General features: G+C 47.3%; 1 protein-coding gene across 1 annotated transcript; it reads left to right on the top strand.

Annotated features, from left to right (window-relative positions):
* The first annotated feature begins 11134 nt into the window (after nucleotides 1-11134).
* LOC134615301 (uncharacterized) lies at nucleotides 11135-16837 on the top strand. The gene is made up of 4 exons (XM_063459796.1): nucleotides 11135-11193; nucleotides 13590-14436; nucleotides 14912-15092; nucleotides 16541-16837. Exons 1-4 carry the CDS (start codon nucleotides 11181-11183, stop codon nucleotides 16742-16744), a joined length of 1245 nt encoding a protein of 414 aa, XP_063315866.1. The 5' UTR covers nucleotides 11135-11180; the 3' UTR covers nucleotides 16745-16837.
* The last annotated feature ends 4536 nt before the right edge of the window (nucleotides 16838-21373 follow it).

Genomic DNA, 21373 nt, shown 5'->3' with positions numbered 1-21373 from the left:
CCTGTACAGCATCCATTTTAGATTCATTCTGAAGCTGCATTCTTAGTGAGAGGAGGGAAAGTGTAGCTGCTGCTCATTAGATAGGGAAATTGATAGCTAGGCTAGGGTATTCAGTGTCCACTACAGTCCTGAAGGACTCATCTGATCTCTGCTGTAAGAACATCACCCCAAAAAGCACTTTTTAGGGCTAGAACATCAGTCTGATTTTTTTCCTGTGTAATGTATTTGCAGTTGCCTGCCTGCCAGCTTCTGTGTCAGGCTCACAGTGGATACTGTTCCCACTTGCCCAGTGCCACCACTCATATCTGGTGTCAAAATAGCTTAAGCTTGACATTTAAAAAGAAAAATTTTATTTTCACTGTAATAGATTGAATAGCAGTTAGTTGTCTGCCAGCTTCTGTGTCAGGCTCACAGTGGATACTGTTCCCACTGGCCCAGTGCCACCACTCATATCCGGTGTCACAATAGCTTAAGCTTGACATTTAAAAAGAAAATTTTTATTTTCACTGTAATAGATTGAATGGCAGTTAGTTGTCTGCCAGCTTCTGTGTCAGGCTCACAGTGGATACTGTGCCCACTTGCCCAGTGCCACCACTCATATCTGGTGTCACAATAGCTTAAGCTTGACATTTAAAAACAAATTATTTTTTTTCACTGTAATAGATTGAATAGCAGTTAGTTGTCTGCCAGCTTCTGTGTCAGGCTCACAGTGGATACTGTGCTCACTTGCCCAGTGCCACCACTCATATCTGGTGTCACAATAGCTTAAGCTTGCATTTCAAAAGAAAAAAATATTTTTCACTGTAATAGATTGAATAGCAGTTAGTTGTCTGCAAGCGTCTGGGTGTCAGGCCTTCAGCGTGTACTCTGCCAACCTCTGCAAGTGTACTTTGCCACTCATATCTGGTGTCTCTATAGTGTGCCTTTACAAAGAAAAAAAGTTTTTCACTGTAAGCTAATAGCAGTCAGTGTCCTTAAAGCGGGTGTGTCAGACCTTCAGCGTGTACTCTGCCAACCTCTGCCAGTCCACTTTGCCACTCATATCAGGTGTGATAATAGCGTGCTTTTAAAGAGAGAAAAAGTTTTTCCACTGTAATAGATTGAATAGCAGTTAGTTGTCTGCCAGCTTCTGTGTCAGGCTCACAGTGGATACTGTGCCCACTTGCCCAGTGCCACCACTCATATCTGGTGTCACAATAGCTTAAGCTTGCATTTAAAAAGAAAACAATTTTTTTCACTGTAATAGATTGAATAGCAGTTAGTTGTCTGCAAGCGTCTGGGTGTCAGGCCTTCAGCGTGTACTCTGCCAACCTCTGCAAGTGCACTTTGCCACTCATATCTGGTGTGACTATAGCGCTCCTTTAAAAAGAAAAAAGTTTTTCACTGTAAGCTAATAGCAGTCAGTTTCCTTCAAGCGGGTGTGTCAGGCCTTCAGCGTGTACTCTGCCAACCTCTGCCAGTCCACTTTGCCACTCATATCTGTTGTCACAATAGCGTGCATTTAAAAACAAAAAACTTTTTTCACTGTTATAGATTGAATAGCAGTTAGTTGTCTTCAAGCGGGTGTGTCAGGCCAACAGCGTGTACTCTGCCAACCTCTGCCACTGCACAGTGCCACTCATATCTGGTCTATGTCTCAGGCAGGCAGCATTACACACATGGACGTACGGTGTGATGATGATGATGTTGTACCCGCTGCTGCTTCCTTTGCTGAGTTGTCAGATACAAGTGAAGCGGTTGATGATGACGATGCGTCCATGGATGTCACGTGGGTGCCCGCTCGGCAAGAAGAACAGGACGAAAGTTCAGATGGGGAGACAGGGAGGAGGAGGAGGAGACGAGTTGGAAGCAGGGGGAGGTCGTCGCAAGGAGCTAGTGGCACAGTCAGACAGCATGCATCGGCACCCGGGGTCAGCCCGACAGCACGCCAATCAACGCATGCTGTGTCCACCACCAGAATGCCGTCATTGCAGAACTCAGCAGTGTGGCATTTTTTTGTGTGTCTGCCTCTGACAACAGCGATGCCATTTGCAACCTGTGCCAAAAGAAACTGAGTCGTGGGAAGTCCAACACCCACCTAGGTACAACTGCTTTGCGTAGGCACATGATCGCACATCACAAACGCCTATGGGATCAACACATGTGTACAAGCAGCACACAAACTCAAAGCCGCCATCCTCCTCCTGGTCCAGCATCTTCAGCCACGTCAACCACTGCTGTCCTCCTTGCCCCCTCTCAACCATTCGCCACTCCGTCTCTCGGCTTGAGCAGTTCCCGCTCATCTGCCCACAGTCAGGTGTCTGTCAAGGACATGTTTGAGCGTAAGAAGCCAATGTCAGAAAGTCACCCCCTTGCCCAGCGTCTGACAGCTGGCTTGTCCGAACTATTAGCCTGCCAGCTTTTTTTTTTTTTTTTTATTCTTTATTTTTGCAGTGCAAAAAATCATAACAGCAGGCGTGTGGTGCCCCAATAGCATTCCTCACGCATCAACATTTTTAACAATTGTTTTTTTCATAAATACGTGCACATTTTTTAGTTATTTATGTCGAGATTGTCCACGTTTACACATTACACTGAGTATACAATTAAAATGTGGTCCTAGTTTAGCTGAGCAGGTCTAACGAAACCTTGTCGGCAGTGGTGTATCCTGGTTTTGTGCTGCCCTAGGCAGGACAAAACTCAGACGCCCCCCCCCCTCCCCCCGCGCCACCCCCACCCAACCTTTCCCCCCGCCCCGCATTCTAAATACACACACACTCGCTAACAGAAACACACACACACTAACAGACACACTCACACTCACTAACAAACACACTCACTAACAGACACACACTCACTCACTAGCAGACACAAACTAGCAGACACACACACTCACAGGCAAACACACACTAACAGACACACACAGTCACACACTAACAGACACACACACTGACACACACACACAAACAGGCACTGACACACACACAAACAGACACAGACACACACACTAACAGACACAGACACAAACACTAATAGACACACACACTGACACACACTCACCCACCCACATTTACACATTTTTTTAAAATTTATTTTTAACACATTTTTTTTTATTTATTTTTTTAACACTTTTTTTTTAAATTTATTTGTAACACATTTTTTTTAAAATTTATTTTTAACACATTTTTTTTTTTTTCAGTTAACACCCCCCCAGCCTCCTTACCTTTGGGAATGCTGGGGAGGGGGGTGTCTCTTTCTCCCTGGTGGTCCAGTGGCTGCTGGGCGATCGGGCGGCACTGCCTGGCTGGCGGGCGGCCGGCCGGCGAGGGAGCACTTCCCCATAGCTGTCTGCTCAGCTCCCTCGCGCGCCTCAGAGTGAGGCTGGGAGCCGGAATATGACGTCATATTCCGGCTCCGCCTCCCAGCCTCACTCTGCGGCTGGCGAGGGAGCTGAGCAGACAGCTCAGGGGAAGTGCTCCCTCGCCGGCCGGCCGCCCGCCAGCCAGGCAGTGCCGCCCGATCGCCCAGTAGCCCGCCGGCATGTCTGTTAGCCGCAAGGCTAACAAGACATTTGCCTTGGGCATTTGGGGGCGGCTTTTTTTGCCGCCCCCTGGAAAATGCCGCCCAAGGCAAATGCCTTGTTTGCCTCGCGGCTAATACGCCCCTGCTTGTCGGTACAAAACTTTATGGAGCATTCAATCTAGGCACTGGATTATCTAACTGATCTAGGACACTTGAATACAAATGTAACATCGCTAACTATAGTATAAAATATTCAAAGATCTTGTTACCCTGACTAGGCACAGGAAAATCATTGAAAAGTAATTAACAGCTGACTGATGATTAGTATAGTAGTACCTAGTTGGAATAAAACTTATAAAAGTTAAACTATGTGTACACAGCCAGGGGCGTCATACAGCAGTTAGCATTGCTAATTGTGCATATGGAAATCACAGCTGGCTTTCAATACCATAACAGCTAGGAAAAGCATTTTTCGTTGATAAGGCCCTGGGGAGATAGCGCAGCTAAGCGGACAAGGGCACATGTAGGAGTGTGGGGATAGATGCAGGGGAGGGTCTTTGATAGTGGGTGTATTGTGTGGGTGGGGTTAGGGCTATGTGAGCTAGCAGGGGGGAGGTCTTACCTCAGTGCCACTTGGGATTCGGGCCAGTGAACAGCTTCCTGTCTCTTGCTCCTGTTTGCCTGGGCCTTTAGTCTCCACAGCTTGAGGGATGGATGTTGAGGCGATCCTGTCGTCCCTCAGGGCTGCTGCTGCGCTGGATGGTGGCCGGCAACTGAGGGAGCAATTTGCCAACATTACTGGAGGTATGGCTAGCGGTGTGGGCATCCCCCGTGGCCTACCCTCCCCTGGGGTATCCTCTGTGGTCCCCCCTGCTGCTCCTTCTGCGGTCCCTGCCCCTGGGGGCCGCACCAGCACTGGCAGGCGTTCCCGGCCGCCTGCCAGGCTCTCCCCTGATCCTACTCCTCGGGCCCGGTTGAGGACTGGGAGCCCGGGCCCGAGTCATCGCCGGAACCGCGTGTCTGGGGCTCCAGACACGCGGCCTACTACTAGGAGGAGCGTTTTGCGGCCTTCTGCGGCCGCGCGCATGGCACGGCCTTCAGACACGGGGCCTGCCACTGGCGCGCGGCCAGCCGCCTCTATTGCCGCACGGCCTTCTACCTCGAGGCCGGGGATGCGGCCTACGTCCGCCGCGCGGCCTGCTGCCTCCGCAGCCGCGCGGCCTATCACTACTAGGCCGGGGATGCGGCCTGCTTCCGCCGCGCGGCCCCCTGGTGCGGGTGCCGCGCGGCCTACTCGTGGATCCCCCTCTACACCGTCCGCCCCGGCCGCCTGTGCTGGTTTGCGGTCCGGGGGCGGTGGGCGGCGGAATGTACCATCCGGGCTGCAGGCGGCCGCCCGGCAATGATCCAGGTCCCCCCGCGGCCGGCGGGGCGGTAGGGCAGTGAGTAGGCCCTCGCGGGCCGCACGGGGTACCTCTGTACCGCCGTTGGGGGTCCGTGGGGGGTCTCCCTGCCCGTCGGGAGCCTCCTCTGCCAGTGAGGAAGGCTCCCAGGGCTCTGTCTCCCCTCCTTCCTCTGCTCGTTCCACTGTCTCTTCCAGGGGGCCCAGTCTACCCTTTCCTGGGCCCCCTGGTCCCCCTCCCTCTTGCCCGGTTTCTGCCCCCCCTTTCCTCCTCTGGGGGGCCTCCTCCCCCTCTCCCTTCTTTTCTTACCCCTCCCCCCTCTTTTCTTGCTCCTCCTGTCTTTTCTTCCCCTCCTTCTGGTTCCCATTCCTCCCTGTCTATCCCCCCTCCTTCCTATCCTGCCTCCTCTGCCCTGCCTGGCCCCCCTCCCCCCCCTGCAAGTCACTTACCTCGGCCATCTCCGCTGGGGCATGGGCTCACGTCCTCTCTGCTGCTCTCTTCTCAGGATACTGCTGCACTTCATGGATCCGTCCAGCAGGTGGCGTCTGGATCCCAGCTGACGTCTTCAGTGGATGCTGGAACTGCAGTTTCCTTGCCTCAGCCTTCTGTGAGCGCAGTACCGGGCTTGGATCTCCAGTCTGCGACCGGTGAGTACCTTATTCCTTCCGTTTCTGGCGCTGCGGGTCCCAGGTTGGGGAGGTTCCTCTTAGGTCTTAGGGTTTTTTTGGATCAGTGGGAGAAGGGGGTGGCGGTTAGCGGTAATGCTATTGATGGTCAGCTCCGGTCAGCGTGGTCCCCTGTCCTGCTCCCTCCTCAGGTTCAGTCTTCTCCTACTACTGGGTCCCTTCCCGGGTCTGGTGGCGGTGCGGTGCCTCTGGGTTCCCCGGCGCCCACGGTGGCCAGTGTTGGTTCCGCCGCGGACGATGCTTGTCTCGCGGTCGCGGACGTGGCGCGGGGTGCTGCTTACATGTGCTGGTCCGGCCCCCTGGGCTTGCACTTGAAGCAGGAGACTAAGGAAAAAATTTGGAAGGGGGAGTTTGTAGAAATATTTTCCCTTCTGCCGCTGGAGGAGGCTCCTCCCGTGGCAGACAAGGACAGCAAGGAGTCAGAAAAGGATAGGGAGAAGTACCGTTATCGCAAAATTCCCAAAAACTTTGGGAACTGGATTCGGGCTTTCTCTATTTTGGCCAGCGTGGTGGGAGAGAAGTCTTCCCAGAAGTGTTCCGCTCTGTTCTGTTATCAGGACACGATTTGGAACGCTTGTCGCACCTATGAGGGATTAGGTTGGTGGAGGTACGACGAGCAGTTTCGACAGCGGCTGGCAGTGCGTCCCTCGCTGTCATGGGACCAGATGGATATCGGTCTATGGCTTTCCATCATGACTCGTCCTGCCCCTCAACAGGGTGCGTTTTTGTCTTTTCTCGGGGGGGCCGGTGGGGGCGCATCCTCCTCCTCATCGGCCTCCAGTCCGAGGTCCGGCTGTTGTTGGAAATTTAATGACAGTCTCTGTAAGTGGGGGTCCTCGTGCCGGTTTAAGCACGAATGCTCCGGCTGCGGTGGGGCCCATCCTGCCTCCCGCTGTTTCAAGCGGGGCAAAACGGGGGAGAAAGGGGACATGGGGGCAAAGGGCGACGACACCGGTCCTCGTAAACGCGATGCGCCCGTGGCTCGACCTTTATGAGAATCGGGCTGCGGCGCGTATCTTGGTGGAGGGGTTTGAGCAGGGGTTTTGGATCCCGTTCGCGGAGCGCCCTCCTATGCTCTCCGTCCGGAACCTCAAGTCCGTGCGGGCTTTTCCCCAGGTGGTGCGGGAAAAATTGGATAAAGAGGTTTCCTTGGGTCGGATGGCCGGCCCCTTCTCCACCCCACCGATGGCGAATTTGTGGGTTTCTCCCTTGGGTGTGGTGCCCAAGAAGGACCCCGGGAAATATCGTTTGATTCACCATTTGTCATACCCTCGTGGTGGATCGGTGAATGACGACATTTCCACGGAACTTTGCAGGGTTTCCTATGCATCCTTTGATGCGGCGGTTCGCATGGTGAGAGCAGCGGGCCCGGGGGCGCTGCTAGCTAAGGCGGATGTGGAATCCGCTTTCCGGCTGCTCCCGGTGCATCCGGATTGCCATCATCTTTTGGGGTGTGCCTTTGAGGGCCAGTTTTTTGTGGACATGTGCCTCCCCATGGGTTGCTCGCTATCCTGTTTTTATTTTGAGTGCTTTAGCACTTTTCTGGAATGGGTGGTGCGGAGGGAGGCGGGGGTCGCTTCCCTCCTGCACTACCTGGATGATTTCCTGTGTGTAGGCCCGGCGGAGTCGCACGTCTGTGCTCTCCTGCTGCGGGTTCTCGGGGAGGTGTTTCAGCGCTTCGGGGTCCCGCTGGCGCACGACAAGACGGTGGGTCCGGTCACGTGCTTGAGCTTTCTGGGCATCGAAATTGTACGGTATGCCTGGCGTACGCATGGCGACTTCTCGCTTCAGTAGTTAGGACACGCCCCCCTAGCCCGCCAGCTTTTACCATACAATCAGGTGGAGTCTGAGGCATTCAAAAAATGTGTAGCTATTGGGACAACGCAGTGGAAGGTACCCGGACGAAATTTATTTTCACAAAAGTCAATCCTCAACCTGTACTCGATTGTGCAAAAGGAAGTAATGGCATGTCTGGCACAAAGTGTTGGGGCAAGGGTCCATCTGACCACTGATACCTGGTCTGCAAAGCATGGTCAGGGCAGGTATATCACCTACACTGTGCATTGGGTAAACCTGCTGACGGCTGCCAAGCATGGAATGCGTGGCTCTGCAGAGGAGTTGGTGACACCGCCACGACTTGCAGGCAGGCCTGCTGCCACCTCCTCTACTCCTCCTACTCCATCCTCTTCCATAACCTCCTCGGCTGAGTCCTCTTCTGCTGCTGCGTCTTGCTCCACATCAACGGCACCTCCCCAGCTCCCCAGGTACTATTCCACATCCCTATTCTGCTCTGTGTCAGTGTGTATCAGGGTCCCTGAGGACAGGTGTCAATCCATATCTGCCAAGTGACCCTATGTAGGGGGAACAGTCCCTATTCTGCTCTGTGTCAGTGTGTATCAGGGATCCTTAGGATAGGTGTCAATCCATATCTGCCAAGTGACCCTATGTAGGGGGAACAGTCCCTACTATGCTCTGTGTCAGTTTGTATCAGGGTCCCTGAGGACAGGTGTCAATCCATATCTGCCAAGTGACCCTATGTAGGGGGAACAGTCCCTATTGTGCTCTGTGTGAGGAGGAGGGACGGGAAATGAGTAGCTCGGCATCCAACCTTGTGCAAATGGGGTCTTTCATGCTGTCGTGCCTGTTGAGGGACCCTCATATAAAAAGGCTGAAGGAGAACGACCTGTACTGAGTGTCCACGCTACTAGACCCCCGGTGTAAGCAGACAGTGGCGGAAATGTTACCGAATTACAAGTCGGAAAGGATGCAGCATTTGCAAAATAAATTAAAAAGTATGCTTTACACAGCGTATAAGGGTGATGTCACAGCTCAACGGGAATCTAACAGGGGAAGAGGTGAAAGTCATCCTTCTCCTCCCACGACCACGCCATATCTGCCAAGTGACCCTATGTAGGGGGAACAGTCTCTATTCTGCTCTGTGTCAGTGTGTATCAGGGATCCTTAGGATAGGTGTCAATCCATATCTGCCAAGTGACCCTATGTAGGGGGAACAGTCTCTATTCTGCTCTGTGTCAGTGTGTATCATGGTTTCTGAGGACAGGTGTCAATCCATACCTGCCAAGTGACCCTATGTAGGGGGAACAGTCTCTATTCAGCTCTCTGTCAGTGTGTATCAGGGGCTTTGAGGACAGGTATCAATCCATATCTGCCAAGTGACCCTATGTAGGGGGAACAGTCTGTATTCTGCTCTGTGTCAGTGTGTATCAGGGATCCTTAGGATAGGTGTCAATCCATATCTGCCAAGTGACCCTATGTAGGGGGAACAGTCCCTATTCTGCTCTGTGTCAGTGTGTATCAGGGTCTCTGAGGACAGGAGTCAATCCATATGTCAAGGTGTCAATCCATATGTCAAGGTGTCAATATGTCATATGTCAGGTGTCAATCCATATCCATTAGGATTTAGGAATGTTAGGTGATTTCTGCCCTTTATGGATTAAAACCAGACTCTGCATCAACTGTGTAATTTTCCATGGGAGTTTTGCCATGAATCCCCCTCCGGCATGCCACAGTCCAGGTGTTAGTTCCCTTGAAACAACTTTTCCATCACTTTTGTGTCCAGAAAGAGTCCCTGTGGGTTTTAAAATTCGCCTGCCCATTGAAGTCAATGGCGGTTCGCCCAGTTCGCCGGTTCGCGAACGTTTGCGGAAGTTCCCGTTCGCCGTTCGTGAACCGAAAAATCCGTGTTCGCGACATCACTACTGGGGAGGTACTCAGCCCACTGGGCCGCAGAGGAACTGAACCCCACTCAATTTCCTTCATCCACTGCCAGGGGGCGCAGTGCTGAATTGTGGCCTTGTCCCAGGCCAGCGCTGCTGACGGTGGCAGCCTGCACACCAGGTGCAGGTCTGTTGGGGGCCGGAGCTGCACTTCCCGTCCACCTGGCCTCCGATCATGCCGCCCCCTGTTCCACTGTCCACTGCATCTCAGAGGCAGAGATGTGTGGCCATTGTGCAGGCCTCCTGCTATGTGGCCTTGTGCCGCGCCAGATCTGCTGCTTGTTCCAGAATCAGTAGAGTTCCTGCCAGGGCTAAGACGCTCCTGGCATGTGTGGGCTCGTCCCCCACCATCCCTCACCGTCAGTTGAAATAGTGGGGGTTGTTGATGTAAAAAAAAAGAGGTGTAACAGTCCCTTTCCACCACAATTTCCATCACAGTTCATATTATATATTTTTTTAAATGCATTATTTTTTTCCTATTATAGGACCAGTTTGGGCAAGTTAATTGAATTGAAGTTGTTATGGTGCCAGGATGTCCCTGGGTCTTACTAACCTTTAAGGTTTAAACTGTTCTCTCATAAAAATAGCATGAAAAGGAATGTACCTTTTTCAAACCGGTTTTATGAATGGGGACTCACTGATTTTCTAGCCACTCTCAGCCAATCAATGCATCACTGCCCAGAATGTGAGCAAGAGGAAGGACAGATTGGCTGAGAGTTCTGGAACTGGAACACAGACCTTGGGGACACTATAGTCACCTGAACAACTTTAGTTTAATGAAGCAGTTTTGGTGTATAGAACATGCCCCTGCAGCCTCACTGCTAAATCCTCTGCCATTTAGGAGTTAAATCCCTTTGTTTATGAACCCTAGTCACACCTCCCTGCATGTGACTTGCACAGCCTTCCATAAACACTTCCTGTAAAGAGAGCCCTATTTAGGCTTTCTTTATTGCAAGTTCTGTTTAATTAAGATTTTCTTATCCCCTGCTATGTTAATAGCTTGCTAGACCCTGCAAGAGCCTCCTGTATGTGATTAAAGTTCAATTTAGAGATCGAGATACAATTATTTAAGGTACATTACATCTGTTTGAAAGTGAAAACAGTTTTTTTCATGCAGGCTCTGTCAATCATATCCAGGGGAGGTGTGGCTAGGGCTGCATAAACAGAAACAAAGTGATTTAACTCCTAAATGACAGTGAATTGAGCAGTGAAATTGCAGGGGAATGATCTATACACTAAAACGGCTTTATTTAGCTAAAGTCATTTAGGTGACTATAGTGTTCCTTTAACCCCTTAAGGACACATGACATGTGTGACATGTCATGATTCCCTTTTATTCCTGAAGTTTGGTCCTTAAGGGGTTAAACCATTCATGGATGGATTAACTCTGAAAGGTGAGCCAATTATAATAACTTTCGCAAGCTCTTTTAAGGTATACTCTAATCATTGGAAGTATATCCACTACATAGCAATTTTTAAATGGTTTAACTTTTTTTTACTGTGAAGTGTTCCTTTAAGAAATAGATGTATTCGCTAAATCTGTAGCAACAGTGAAGACAATGAAGACAATGAAGTATTTTTTATACATATCTTCCCAAATGAGTTTAGCTGTAATGGGATGACTTCACACATGTGTAAAATGTTAACTCTTGCCCTGCCAGATAATCATTCTCACACTCATTTAACCAGGTACAGCTGTGTTTAGGGAGGGTTCCTGGCTATAAAGCTAATGCACCGAGGCAGATCAATTTATACCTGATCTACACAAGCCAGAGACTCCTAGAGGAAACAAGAAGGATTTTTTTCTGGGAGACAAGAGATTTGGGAGCTTGATTTCTGATCTCTCTGTTATAATGGATACACCAGGTAAGGGATGCTAAACAAGCCTACTCTCTAATTGTGGTGATTTTGAGCAGAGAATAATGTTTGCTAGTTTCTCCATGGATTAGAAGTCTTTCCTCACTGACCTTTTCCACTTACTCTTAAATTGTGTGTTTTATAATATTGAGGTGCTGAGGAATCAAATCCTCCTGTTTCTCTTTATAGCTGACCATTTCTGTAACATTCTTTGTAGCTCCTCGCTGACTCTCTGCTACTGTTTGTTAGAAGAATGTCATCCAGGATACTAAACAAACTCTCTGAATTAATCGTATAGGTTTACTAACTGAAGGGACAACTGTCTGCAATTCATGTTTTCAATAGTAGCAATATGGAATCTCCGTTAATGCCATAGCCCTTTTCCTGTCTGGCTTTCTTAAATGTAGCATTTGCTCTCACTTTACAAATAAACTGAAATGCTGGAAATATTTCCTCCATGCCTCCTAACTGTCACGACTCTAGAAAAACTGTGTACTTATTTCGGGTCCTGCCCTGCCACTTGAGTGTAGTCAGTAATGAAATTACTCCACTCCCACCAGTGTCCTATTCTGGGATTGCTAATGGTGGGTGGTATTCAGCTTCTATCATCGCAATCACTGAAGTGGTCATGGTGGGTGGTGTAACCTTTTAAAGGAACACACCATAACTAACACAGCCTGGTGTATTGGTTTTGCTGCTTGATGTCTCTCTTTAAGCGGAGTTTGAACCGCATGCAGAGTAATTTCTGGATGCCAGGAAGCGATACTAGGACAGGACCATGGGCGTAGGAACTGGGGGGATGAGGGGGACGCATCCCCCCCCCCAGCAAATCATGCGGGGGACAGGTTATAGAGAAATCCCCCCCCCCCCCCCCCCCAGCTCTGCCGGCCTTGGGTGCCCTCAGCTTGCGTGCGGCTCCATCAGGGAACCACACGCACTGTAGACTGGGAAGGGGAGCACCTTGTATAAAAAAAAATATAAAACGTAATCTACAAAGTACAAAATGTTTGCGTCATGCTAAAAATTAAGCTAGGAATGTGCACTTTTTTAATTTTTAGAATAATGATAGACATCTTATTTCTTAAATTTTGTGATGATTCTTTTTTCTTCTCTATATTCAAAATATATCACAACAGCTAAACGTAGTAGTTCTGGTGTCTATAGCATGTCTTTGCAGGCTTTTTAATGTAAGCACTGCCATTTCGTAAAAAGGCAGTATTTACAATACTGCTGAGGAATACCTCTAGTGGACACTCAGATGGCCACTATGGGTGCTTTCTAGTCGAGACATGAATGCCGCCCTATGAAGTATCTGTGCATGTGCGGCAAAGCTGCGCATGCACACCAGGGAGCAATGACGCTTCTGAATAGAAGTGTTTTATTGCTCCCTGCTCGCATCCTCCTATTTCGTCCTTTTGACTAAATAGGGGGCGCAGCATCAGGAGGATCCCGGCTCTGTATCTGGGTAAGTAAAACCCCTTTAATGTTATTTAATCATTTTATATAGCGACTGCAAATTCTGTAACGCTGTACAATGGGACAAACTCCTAGTTTACGGAATAAGAATATACCCGGCGAGTAAAAATGCTATCTCCCCCCGCCAGATTTTTGGGGGGTTCCTACACCCATGGATAGGACTTTAACCCCTTAAGGACCAAACTTCTGGAATAAAAGGGAATCATGACATGTCACACATGTCATGTGTCCTTAAGGGGTTAAAAGAGCCTTGGCCTGTTGGGACATATGGGAAATGTAGGGTTGAAATGCAAATTCTTCATGCTGGAACTACTTCTCATCACTGCAGGTGGGAGTGTTGTCAATACTATATTGGCTGTGAAATGACTGCTAGCCAGGTGTGTTACTAACACAGTGCCTGGAGCCTCAAGTGGTTTCTCAAATCCCTCGGTCTAACATTAGCAAAATAATATTGTAGGCTCTCCTAATGGGAATTGGGAGCCTCTTATGTACTCTGTTCTCTCCACATGTGAAGTTTGTGTTCGAACTGGAATAGTGTGTTTTTCTGTTTCAGACTTGTGACAGCTAAATAGACTTCCAGATAGATACCTTCAGTTCTGTAAATATGAATTTAGTCTTGTCTGCATCACTGTCAATCTTGATATTATCTCGCAATAGACTTTCTCTAAGAATGTCATCTAAAAACTTGCTCTTCAAGAATCAAACTCTATATAATCACTCCTCTAGAACCAGGATAGGCAAACTACAGCACTCTAGATGTTGGAGATTAAATCTCCCCTGATGCTCTGCCAGCATTCTGGGAAATGCACTCCATAACATCTGAAGTGCCAAAGATTACAATATTTTATGGCACAAACCCCATGTTGTACTTTCATACTGTTGTATTATTAACTGTCTGATAGTGGCTATAACCTTCTATTGACCTCCAGATACCCTCCTGTTTGCTGTGAAGGATTATGTTGCCAGAGCTGGATTACCTCCTAAAGATCGCTTGGATAGCTTTGGGGCCAGATCAAACATTGTAGGGAAGCTGAATAATGTCAGTAAGTTTGCCTTTAACCCAGAAGGGGTGCTGTTTGCTGTGCGTGGTACAGAACTCTTCACGGGAGCTATGCCTTCAAATCCAAACCTGGACTGGTTCTCTACTGCCCAGAGAGTTGGCAAATCTGACTGGGATAGGTTTAAATTTGTCTTCTTTGATCCAAATGGTCTTCTGTATGCAGCTACCAAGAATGGGGAGTTCTACAAGGGTCCAGCACCAAGCAATGAAAATGTGTCCTGGCTTTATGGCCAAGCCACCAAAATAGGAACCGACGGATGGAATGACTTTTACGCCCTTTTCTTTGACCCTAAAGGCATCTTGTATGCAGTGACAAAGGATGACAAGCTTGTGATGCGAAGCCCTCCAACCAAAGCAAATGATGAATGGCTTCGATCCAGCACAACTATTGGAAATGGAGGCTGGCGGATTCTGACACATTTCATGGCTTTCTCCCCAGAGTTTGACTTGTGGTGTGTGGATTCAATGAATGGCAACATCTATAAAGGTCGAGCCCCGACCGTTGATAATACCAGCTATCTGAAGAATGCACAGAATCTGGGCTGGGATTACAATCAATACCCCCTCCTTTCCTTCGCAATTGATAAAACCATCCAAAGCATTGTGAGCCTTGAATTCCTTCCAGATTCAGGGAAAGTCCTATCCCAAGGCACAGAGGTGGTGCAGAGCCAGATCTATGTGAACAAGAGCAGCACCCCATTAAAGCACACCTTCTCGTGAGTATAACCATATAATGGGAAATATGTAGAGTGCATGAACTGCTGCCCCATGCAGTGGTGGACCTACCATGCCGCCCTGTGACTGGGGTGTATGACTGCCATATGGTGCACTGCAGCTTGCATGGTGCAACAACCTAGGCAGCGTGTTCAAGAGCCGATCAGGTGACCCATGCTCTGTATTTGTCACTGTATCTGCATGAGTCATGCTATGCATCTAAATGCTTGTCATGACGTGTCTGTCTGTATCAGTATGTGTGCATGTTATATGGTGTAACTGTCTAATTTCCCCAATCCTGTCTTTCACCCATGCCATACTCTCCCTAGAACACTCCCCTTCCCTAGCATTGTCACTCACCCGATCACATTAACCCCTCCAATTCTGTCATAATCCTCCCCCCCCAACCATGCCACTCACCCTGTGGGGCATGAATCATTCATGGATGGGGGGCATTATGTGCATTCTTGCTTTTAGGTTCTCAAAGACCATGACTGAGAGCAGCACCTTCAGCCAGCAACATGGATTCACAATCTCTGTTGGTGCAGAGATGAGCTTTAAAGCTGGAGTCCCATTCATAGGAGAAACAGAGTCAAAGATTTCCATCAACACAAGCACAACTCATACCTGGAACTTCTCCAAGACCAATGAAACCCAGGTAAAGAGTTTATACTCTGAATGTATGGAGATGGACATATGCACTTTGTTTTGTTCCAATCAATTGTTTTCATAAGGCTAGTATTTAGGGTCTCTAATTGAGCAAATTTAGGAGAGGGCATTTATTTGCTGGTGTCTCCCATATTTTCCTTCTTGTATATTTTAGTTCCACTTAAGGATAGCTAATTAAAAAAATCTTGTATTAAATGACTAACAATACCACAATGGTATTTCATACTTGCCAGTAGATTTCTTTCCCTGGCTATTTATCATGGAAGCATCACTTATGGGTAGCTTCACCCTCAGCCGGATCAGGACAGGGAAGAATTAACCATGAACTTTGCAAGTGTTGTAAAGCGCTACGGAATCTGTTGGCGCTATATAAATGGCGATGATAATGTGTTTCAATGCCCTCCTTCCAAACTTCAGTCCACTTAAAAAAAGCTCAGATAACACCCAGGCCGGATATCTGGTTCTGTCATGATAAATAGCCAGGAAGAATAATTAAAGCAAAACTCATTATATAATACAATTCCTGTTGTCTGACTGCGGACAGAACGACTGTTTGTAAGGAGGAGGGACCTTTTGATGCCTACAGTCTAGTTGTTCAATTGTTTCCTGATCTGGGTGAGGGTGGAGCTATGCATTAGAAATGCTGCTATTATTGGCCAAGAAATCAAAATGGAAGGACATCTGGTATGACTGAAAGGTTACTCCATAATAAAAATATACTTTTTATTACAAAATCACTGACGTGACTAATGGGTAATGCCTTTTAAAAAAGGTTAAACTTTGCTGAACCCAGCACAAGGTGAAGCTTCTGGCACGTCCAATAGAGAAGCTTGTGATTGGTCTGTTTCACCACTCAGCTTGTGTGCAAGACTCTTACATCTGTCAGCAAAACACACTGGTGACAGATGTTTTGTTTTTCATGCATCAAACTGACATTCAGCAGTCCAGATCAGAGTGCAACTAGCCCCAGCACATAATTAAGAACTTTGCATGTGCAATGTTTCAGTGCCCTAATGTAGCATCCTTTGTAATAACTGGATCTAAATTACGGAAGACTTCCCAAATGAAAGATGGCTGTAATACCTCTCCACCATAGTATTGACAATCAATGTGGTGTGTTTAGGCTTTTAGTCAAGTGTTCCTACAGGTTGTCAGACATGTAATCCAGTGATGTGAATCTATATGGTCTTGTGTGGGTAAATGGCATCAAAATATTCTACTGACTTCAGAACAGTTTCTCTTGTGCAGTTTGAAGATGCATATGGAACAACAATGGTCTGATATTTGTCAAATTCTTCATGGGTCTTAGGCCTAGAATGTCTTGCATGAAATCCAGGATCTAGCTAATAACTCTTCTGTGCATTTTCAAATATAGAAAGATGACCTCATATTAAATGTCTTTGTCCTAAAACTGTGTCAAATATCTGACTTCTGCAGACTACCTTCACCTCCAGCACAGATGTGGCGGTACCAGGTGGGCATTCAATACGTATGGTGGCATCCGTGACAAAGGGAGAAATGGATGTGCCATACCGTGCCAAGATCCGCACCTTGTTTGGTTATGAGACATCCATCCAGGGAACATGGAAAGGGGTCACTTACTATAATCTGATGGTTAGCCAGGAAGACTACAAACCATGAGATGGATACGACTTCTAATGCTGCCATGGGATCCTCCTGCATGGAACCTGATCCGGGCATGATGGCAACAGTTCTGTTCATGGTAGAATGTGAACGTCTATCTGAAATGTCGTCATGTTTTGGTTAATAAAATGTGTTTTAGAATCTTCAGTCTGTCTCTAACTTTGAAATGCTTGTCTATATGGAATCTACCACATTCTGGCTATATGAATGTTCCTCAGTAGACTCGTGCTCTGTTACAGGTTTGACCCTTGGGAGGGAAGCAAAGCTGGAAGGTCAAGTCCCTTTTGGGGGAGCACTGAATAGTTAATGTTAAGTGCATGGCTGGGAGCTAGGTTCAGGATATATAAGGGTGTTTCTTACAGGTTTTTTTACTTCCATAATCTACTCAGCAACAGCTCTTGGCTTTGTTGGAGTATATAATCACACTGCCTCCTTGGCATAGGAAGCATGCATGCTGCCCTGAGGGCTAAGGTACTGCATGATGATGGCAGGTACAGATGGTGCACTTGCAGGCTTCCACTGCAGCAATGCTACCTACGACAGCATCTGCTGCATTCCACAGCACCTCCCTCCTGGTGGCTGGCTTCCTCTAATCAGGATCCTTTCACTGCAGATTTCCAGACCTGTCCTGCATATCCAGCACGTTTGATCCTACTCTGCTCTCCTGTCCTGCAGGGCCCTCTGCGATGTTTATACAACATCAAATCCTTTGCAAGCTGCACAGGGGCACTTGGGCAGCCTACTTGGGACCATGCATAAATTATCTTCCCACAATGGGAATGTGTTTAAAGGGCTCTAACTTCAGCACATTCAGTGGATAACCATATTAAGACCAGGTGGCTATGCTTGTTGCCTGGGACTGTTTCTGGGATTGTACTCCCTCCTCCCACTACGGGTACAATGTGGACAGGTGGGTACAATGTGGCTCAGTCCTTCTTTATAGCAAAGAATGTTGCTCATGGGGCAGCCTATAATGTGCTGAGCGGGCCCTCTGGGCTGGCATTTAAAGCAGGAAAAGAAGGGCAAGATTTTAAACTGTCAGGTTTTAGAAATATATTTTGCCTCATTGGCATCCCTGAGGAGGGGAAGGAGTCCAATAAGGACAAAGAAACTCTGGTTCGGGAAGATCCCTACGATGTCTGGGTGTTGGCTCTGGACTTTGTGATCCTGGCGACCCTTAGTGGGGAAAGTTACTTCAACTATCAGTTACCGGGACCTCATGTAACATCTAGTGGGGTTTAAGCTGATGGCAGTATGACAAGCATAGGCGTGCACACGGGGTATGCCTGGGCACACCCTAATCCCCACGCGCCGCATATGGATCGAGGCCGGCAGGGAAGATCAAAAAAATCTCCCTGCCGGCTCAAGCTTACCAATTAGCCCCGAGAGAGGCTCTGAAGAGCTCAGTTCTGTTTGGATACGGAGCTAACAGCCTCCAGGCTGCACGCAGGGCAGCCCTCTCGCGATCTCCGATATTTTCAGAGCGTTGCCGTGGTAACCCATGGCAACGCTCTGAAACTCCAGCTCTCGCGAGAGGAACGCATGGTCTGTACCCTGCGGAGGTACAGACCACATCACTAGTCCACTGGATCACCAGGGATGATCAGCAGCGTGCTCCATCTTACCCTGCAAAGTAAGGTAACAAGGGGAAAGGGGAGTAAATGTGTAGGGTTATTTTATTTAAAAAAAACAATCAAAATTTATTATTTAACCCTATCCAGCCCTTCTATACTATAAACTATACCCTATATGCACCCACACTGTACCCCCTGCACCCACACACTGTACCCCCCCCACACACTGTACCCCCTACACACTGTAGTGTGTGTGTGTGTGTGTGTATATATATATATATATATATATATATATATATATATATATATATACATGGAGGATTTTCTACAAAGAGCTGGGGCATTAACAGAGACAGCGGAAACACTATCCATTACAGACGAAAAGGCTCAATCTGTACTATGGCCACGCAGCTCACAGGATTTACCACATAGACATACAGCTAAAGATCTCTACAACGACTTATCCAGACTAAAAAAACGAGAGGTGGACCTTGACCTGCATGGTGTGTTCTTGTCGGACTATTACAGATCCAAACGGATCCCCAGGGGCTTTCGTATTAAAAATGCTCCCACTATAGGGAGACAAAACCCTGAATTCTGCAAAAAGTGGATGAACATCTCCAATAAATGTTCTTTAGATTGGTTAGTGATTGTAATTGAAGAAGTTGGAACAGAACTCGTGCAAGTTAAAAAAAATCTATACAGGACTTTGAACTTACACATGTAAGCGCCTTACAGTCCATACCGTCTACAGATTTTGTATTAAAACTCCAGGATGATATACAAAGATACCAGGATGAGTTGATCCGCTTTAAGAAGGTAAAATTGGAAAAGGTAAACCATGATTATAAGTTTCATCAGGTCTACCGCTGGCTCAGCGGTTCCGATTCAAACATGCGCAATCCGCCTCCACGATTTCGCACACGCATAAGGAAGCCATCACTACAAACGGTAGATGTAAGCTCAGGGGAATCAGCCTCGGATGGTGATACCCGTATCGATCAACAATCTTCGAAACAGGTTACTTTTTTAAAAACAGGAGAACACTCAAACGATCCACCACGGATATACAATACCAACAGACGGGAAGGAAGAGACGTAAGAGACACCCCAGACGTGGACAAAAGGGTCACAAGAAATACAGGCAACATGGGAAAACCTCCCAGACAACGGAGGTAATACCGATATTTAATCTATCCCAGAAAACATTGGACCATAATCATCTCTCGGTTCTACAGAAAGGACTTACATTTATACCAGTTACTCACCCGAAACCATTCGAGATGGCAATCGATTTGTATAAACTTCAAAGAACTCTCTATAGCAACGAGATCATGAAAGAGAGGCCTACAAGTAAAGCATATGGGTTCCCAACACGGAACAAAAAAGACATATATACACCTAATCCCTCAATTAAAACCTTCATGCAAACTATACGACATGAAATTACATTGCCATGCACCATACCATCTCTCCATCGGGATAATTTGTCACCAGAAGAACATACAGCACTCAAAGACCTAATGCAAGATCCCAAAATAATAATTAGACCTGCGGACAAGGGTGGTGCCGTGGTAATCCAAGCTTATGAGGTTTTACAGGAATGAAATTCTACAACAACTACAAGAGGAGTCAACATATCTTAAACTCACATTTGATCCAGTTTTGAAATTCCAGAAGAGGATTACAGCATTGATTGAGGAAGGATTGGCACATCGCTATTTGGATGAATATACTGCTGAATTCCTATATGTAAAACATCCTAAACACCCGGTGATGTACACCCTACCAAAAATACATAAGGATGCTGAGCATCCACCGGGCCGGCCCATTGTGTCGGCGAAAGAAGGGTTACTAGAGCCCATTGCTCAATTCATCGACTTTCATATTAACAGCAGTATAAGAAAATTACCGACGTGCTTACTTGATACTCAGCACTTCATCAGTCTGATAGAAAATATAAAGCTAACTAATACAGAAATCATTTTAGCTACTATGGACGTCAAAAGTCTTTACACCATAATACCAAAAAAGGAAGGTATGGAAGCCATCAGTGAAATTCTACAACAAGATGAGACATACCAAGGCCCTCCGATTCCATATTTAATGGAATGGCTTGATATTGCTCTAACTTGCAACTACTTTAAATTCGAGGAGCATTTCTATTTGCAAACCTCCGGTACTGCCATGGGGGCGGCCATGGCACCGGCATATGCCAATGGATTTATGTATTGGTTTGAGAACACGTATATTCTCCCTAAATACCAACACCAGATAATTAAATACCTGAGATATGTGGACGATATCTTCATAATCTGGAAAGGGACCACCACCACACTTGAGGAGATGGTGGAAAATATCAACATCTTACCAATACCGGTAACGCTTACACTGAGCTGGCATAATACTAACATTGAATTCCTAGATGTTTCTATCTTTAAGGAGGAGAACCGGCTGGGGTTCACCTTATACAGAAAGGTGACTGACCGCAATACACTACTATCGGCTACCAGCTTCCATCCTCAACATATCAAGGACTCTCTACCCATATCACAGTTCTTACGAGTGCTAAGGTTTAATAGTAACTCGAGTAAATGCGAAGAGCAACTACAAGAAGTCCGTGACCGCTTCTTAGCAAGGGGATTCCATCCCAGGACACTGGACACCGCACAGGATAAAGCTTTGAGTAAATTTAAACAAGCCAAAACTACCAAGTCAAATACAAAGGATAAGCTCTTTCTTCCTCTGACATACAACACGGCAACTTTGTCACTTAAAAAATCCATATATAAAAACTGGAATATATTTCAATCGGATCCAAACCTCCCTAAAAAATTTAAACAGAGTCCTATGATCAGCTACAGACGGGGCCGTAATCTAAGGGACCTATTGGTTCGGAACGACCCTCGGCACTGCTATGCCAAACCACCTTTTATCCACAAAAAAGGCTGTTTTAAATGTAGCGGATGTGTTACCTGCAGCCATATGCTAACAGGATCAACATTCGCTCATCCTCATAGTGGCAAAAGAATGGCAATTAAACATTATATTA

Source organism: Pelobates fuscus, chromosome 6 (genome assembly GCF_036172605.1).
Source record: "Pelobates fuscus isolate aPelFus1 chromosome 6, aPelFus1.pri, whole genome shotgun sequence".
Lineage (NCBI taxonomy): Eukaryota > Metazoa > Chordata > Amphibia > Anura > Pelobatidae > Pelobates > Pelobates fuscus.
The sequence above is the reverse complement of the archived record's forward strand: the minus strand, read 5'-3'. Positions and strand labels throughout refer to the sequence as shown.

Coding starts and splice junctions, on each gene's coding strand:
- LOC134615301 (XM_063459796.1), top strand. Junction 14,437..14,911: donor CCATTAAAGCACACCTTCTC/GTGAGTATAACC, acceptor TCTTGCTTTTAG/GTTCTCAAAGACCATGACTG. Junction 15,093..16,540: donor CCAAGACCAATGAAACCCAG/GTAAAGAGTTTA, acceptor TGACTTCTGCAG/ACTACCTTCACCTCCAGCAC.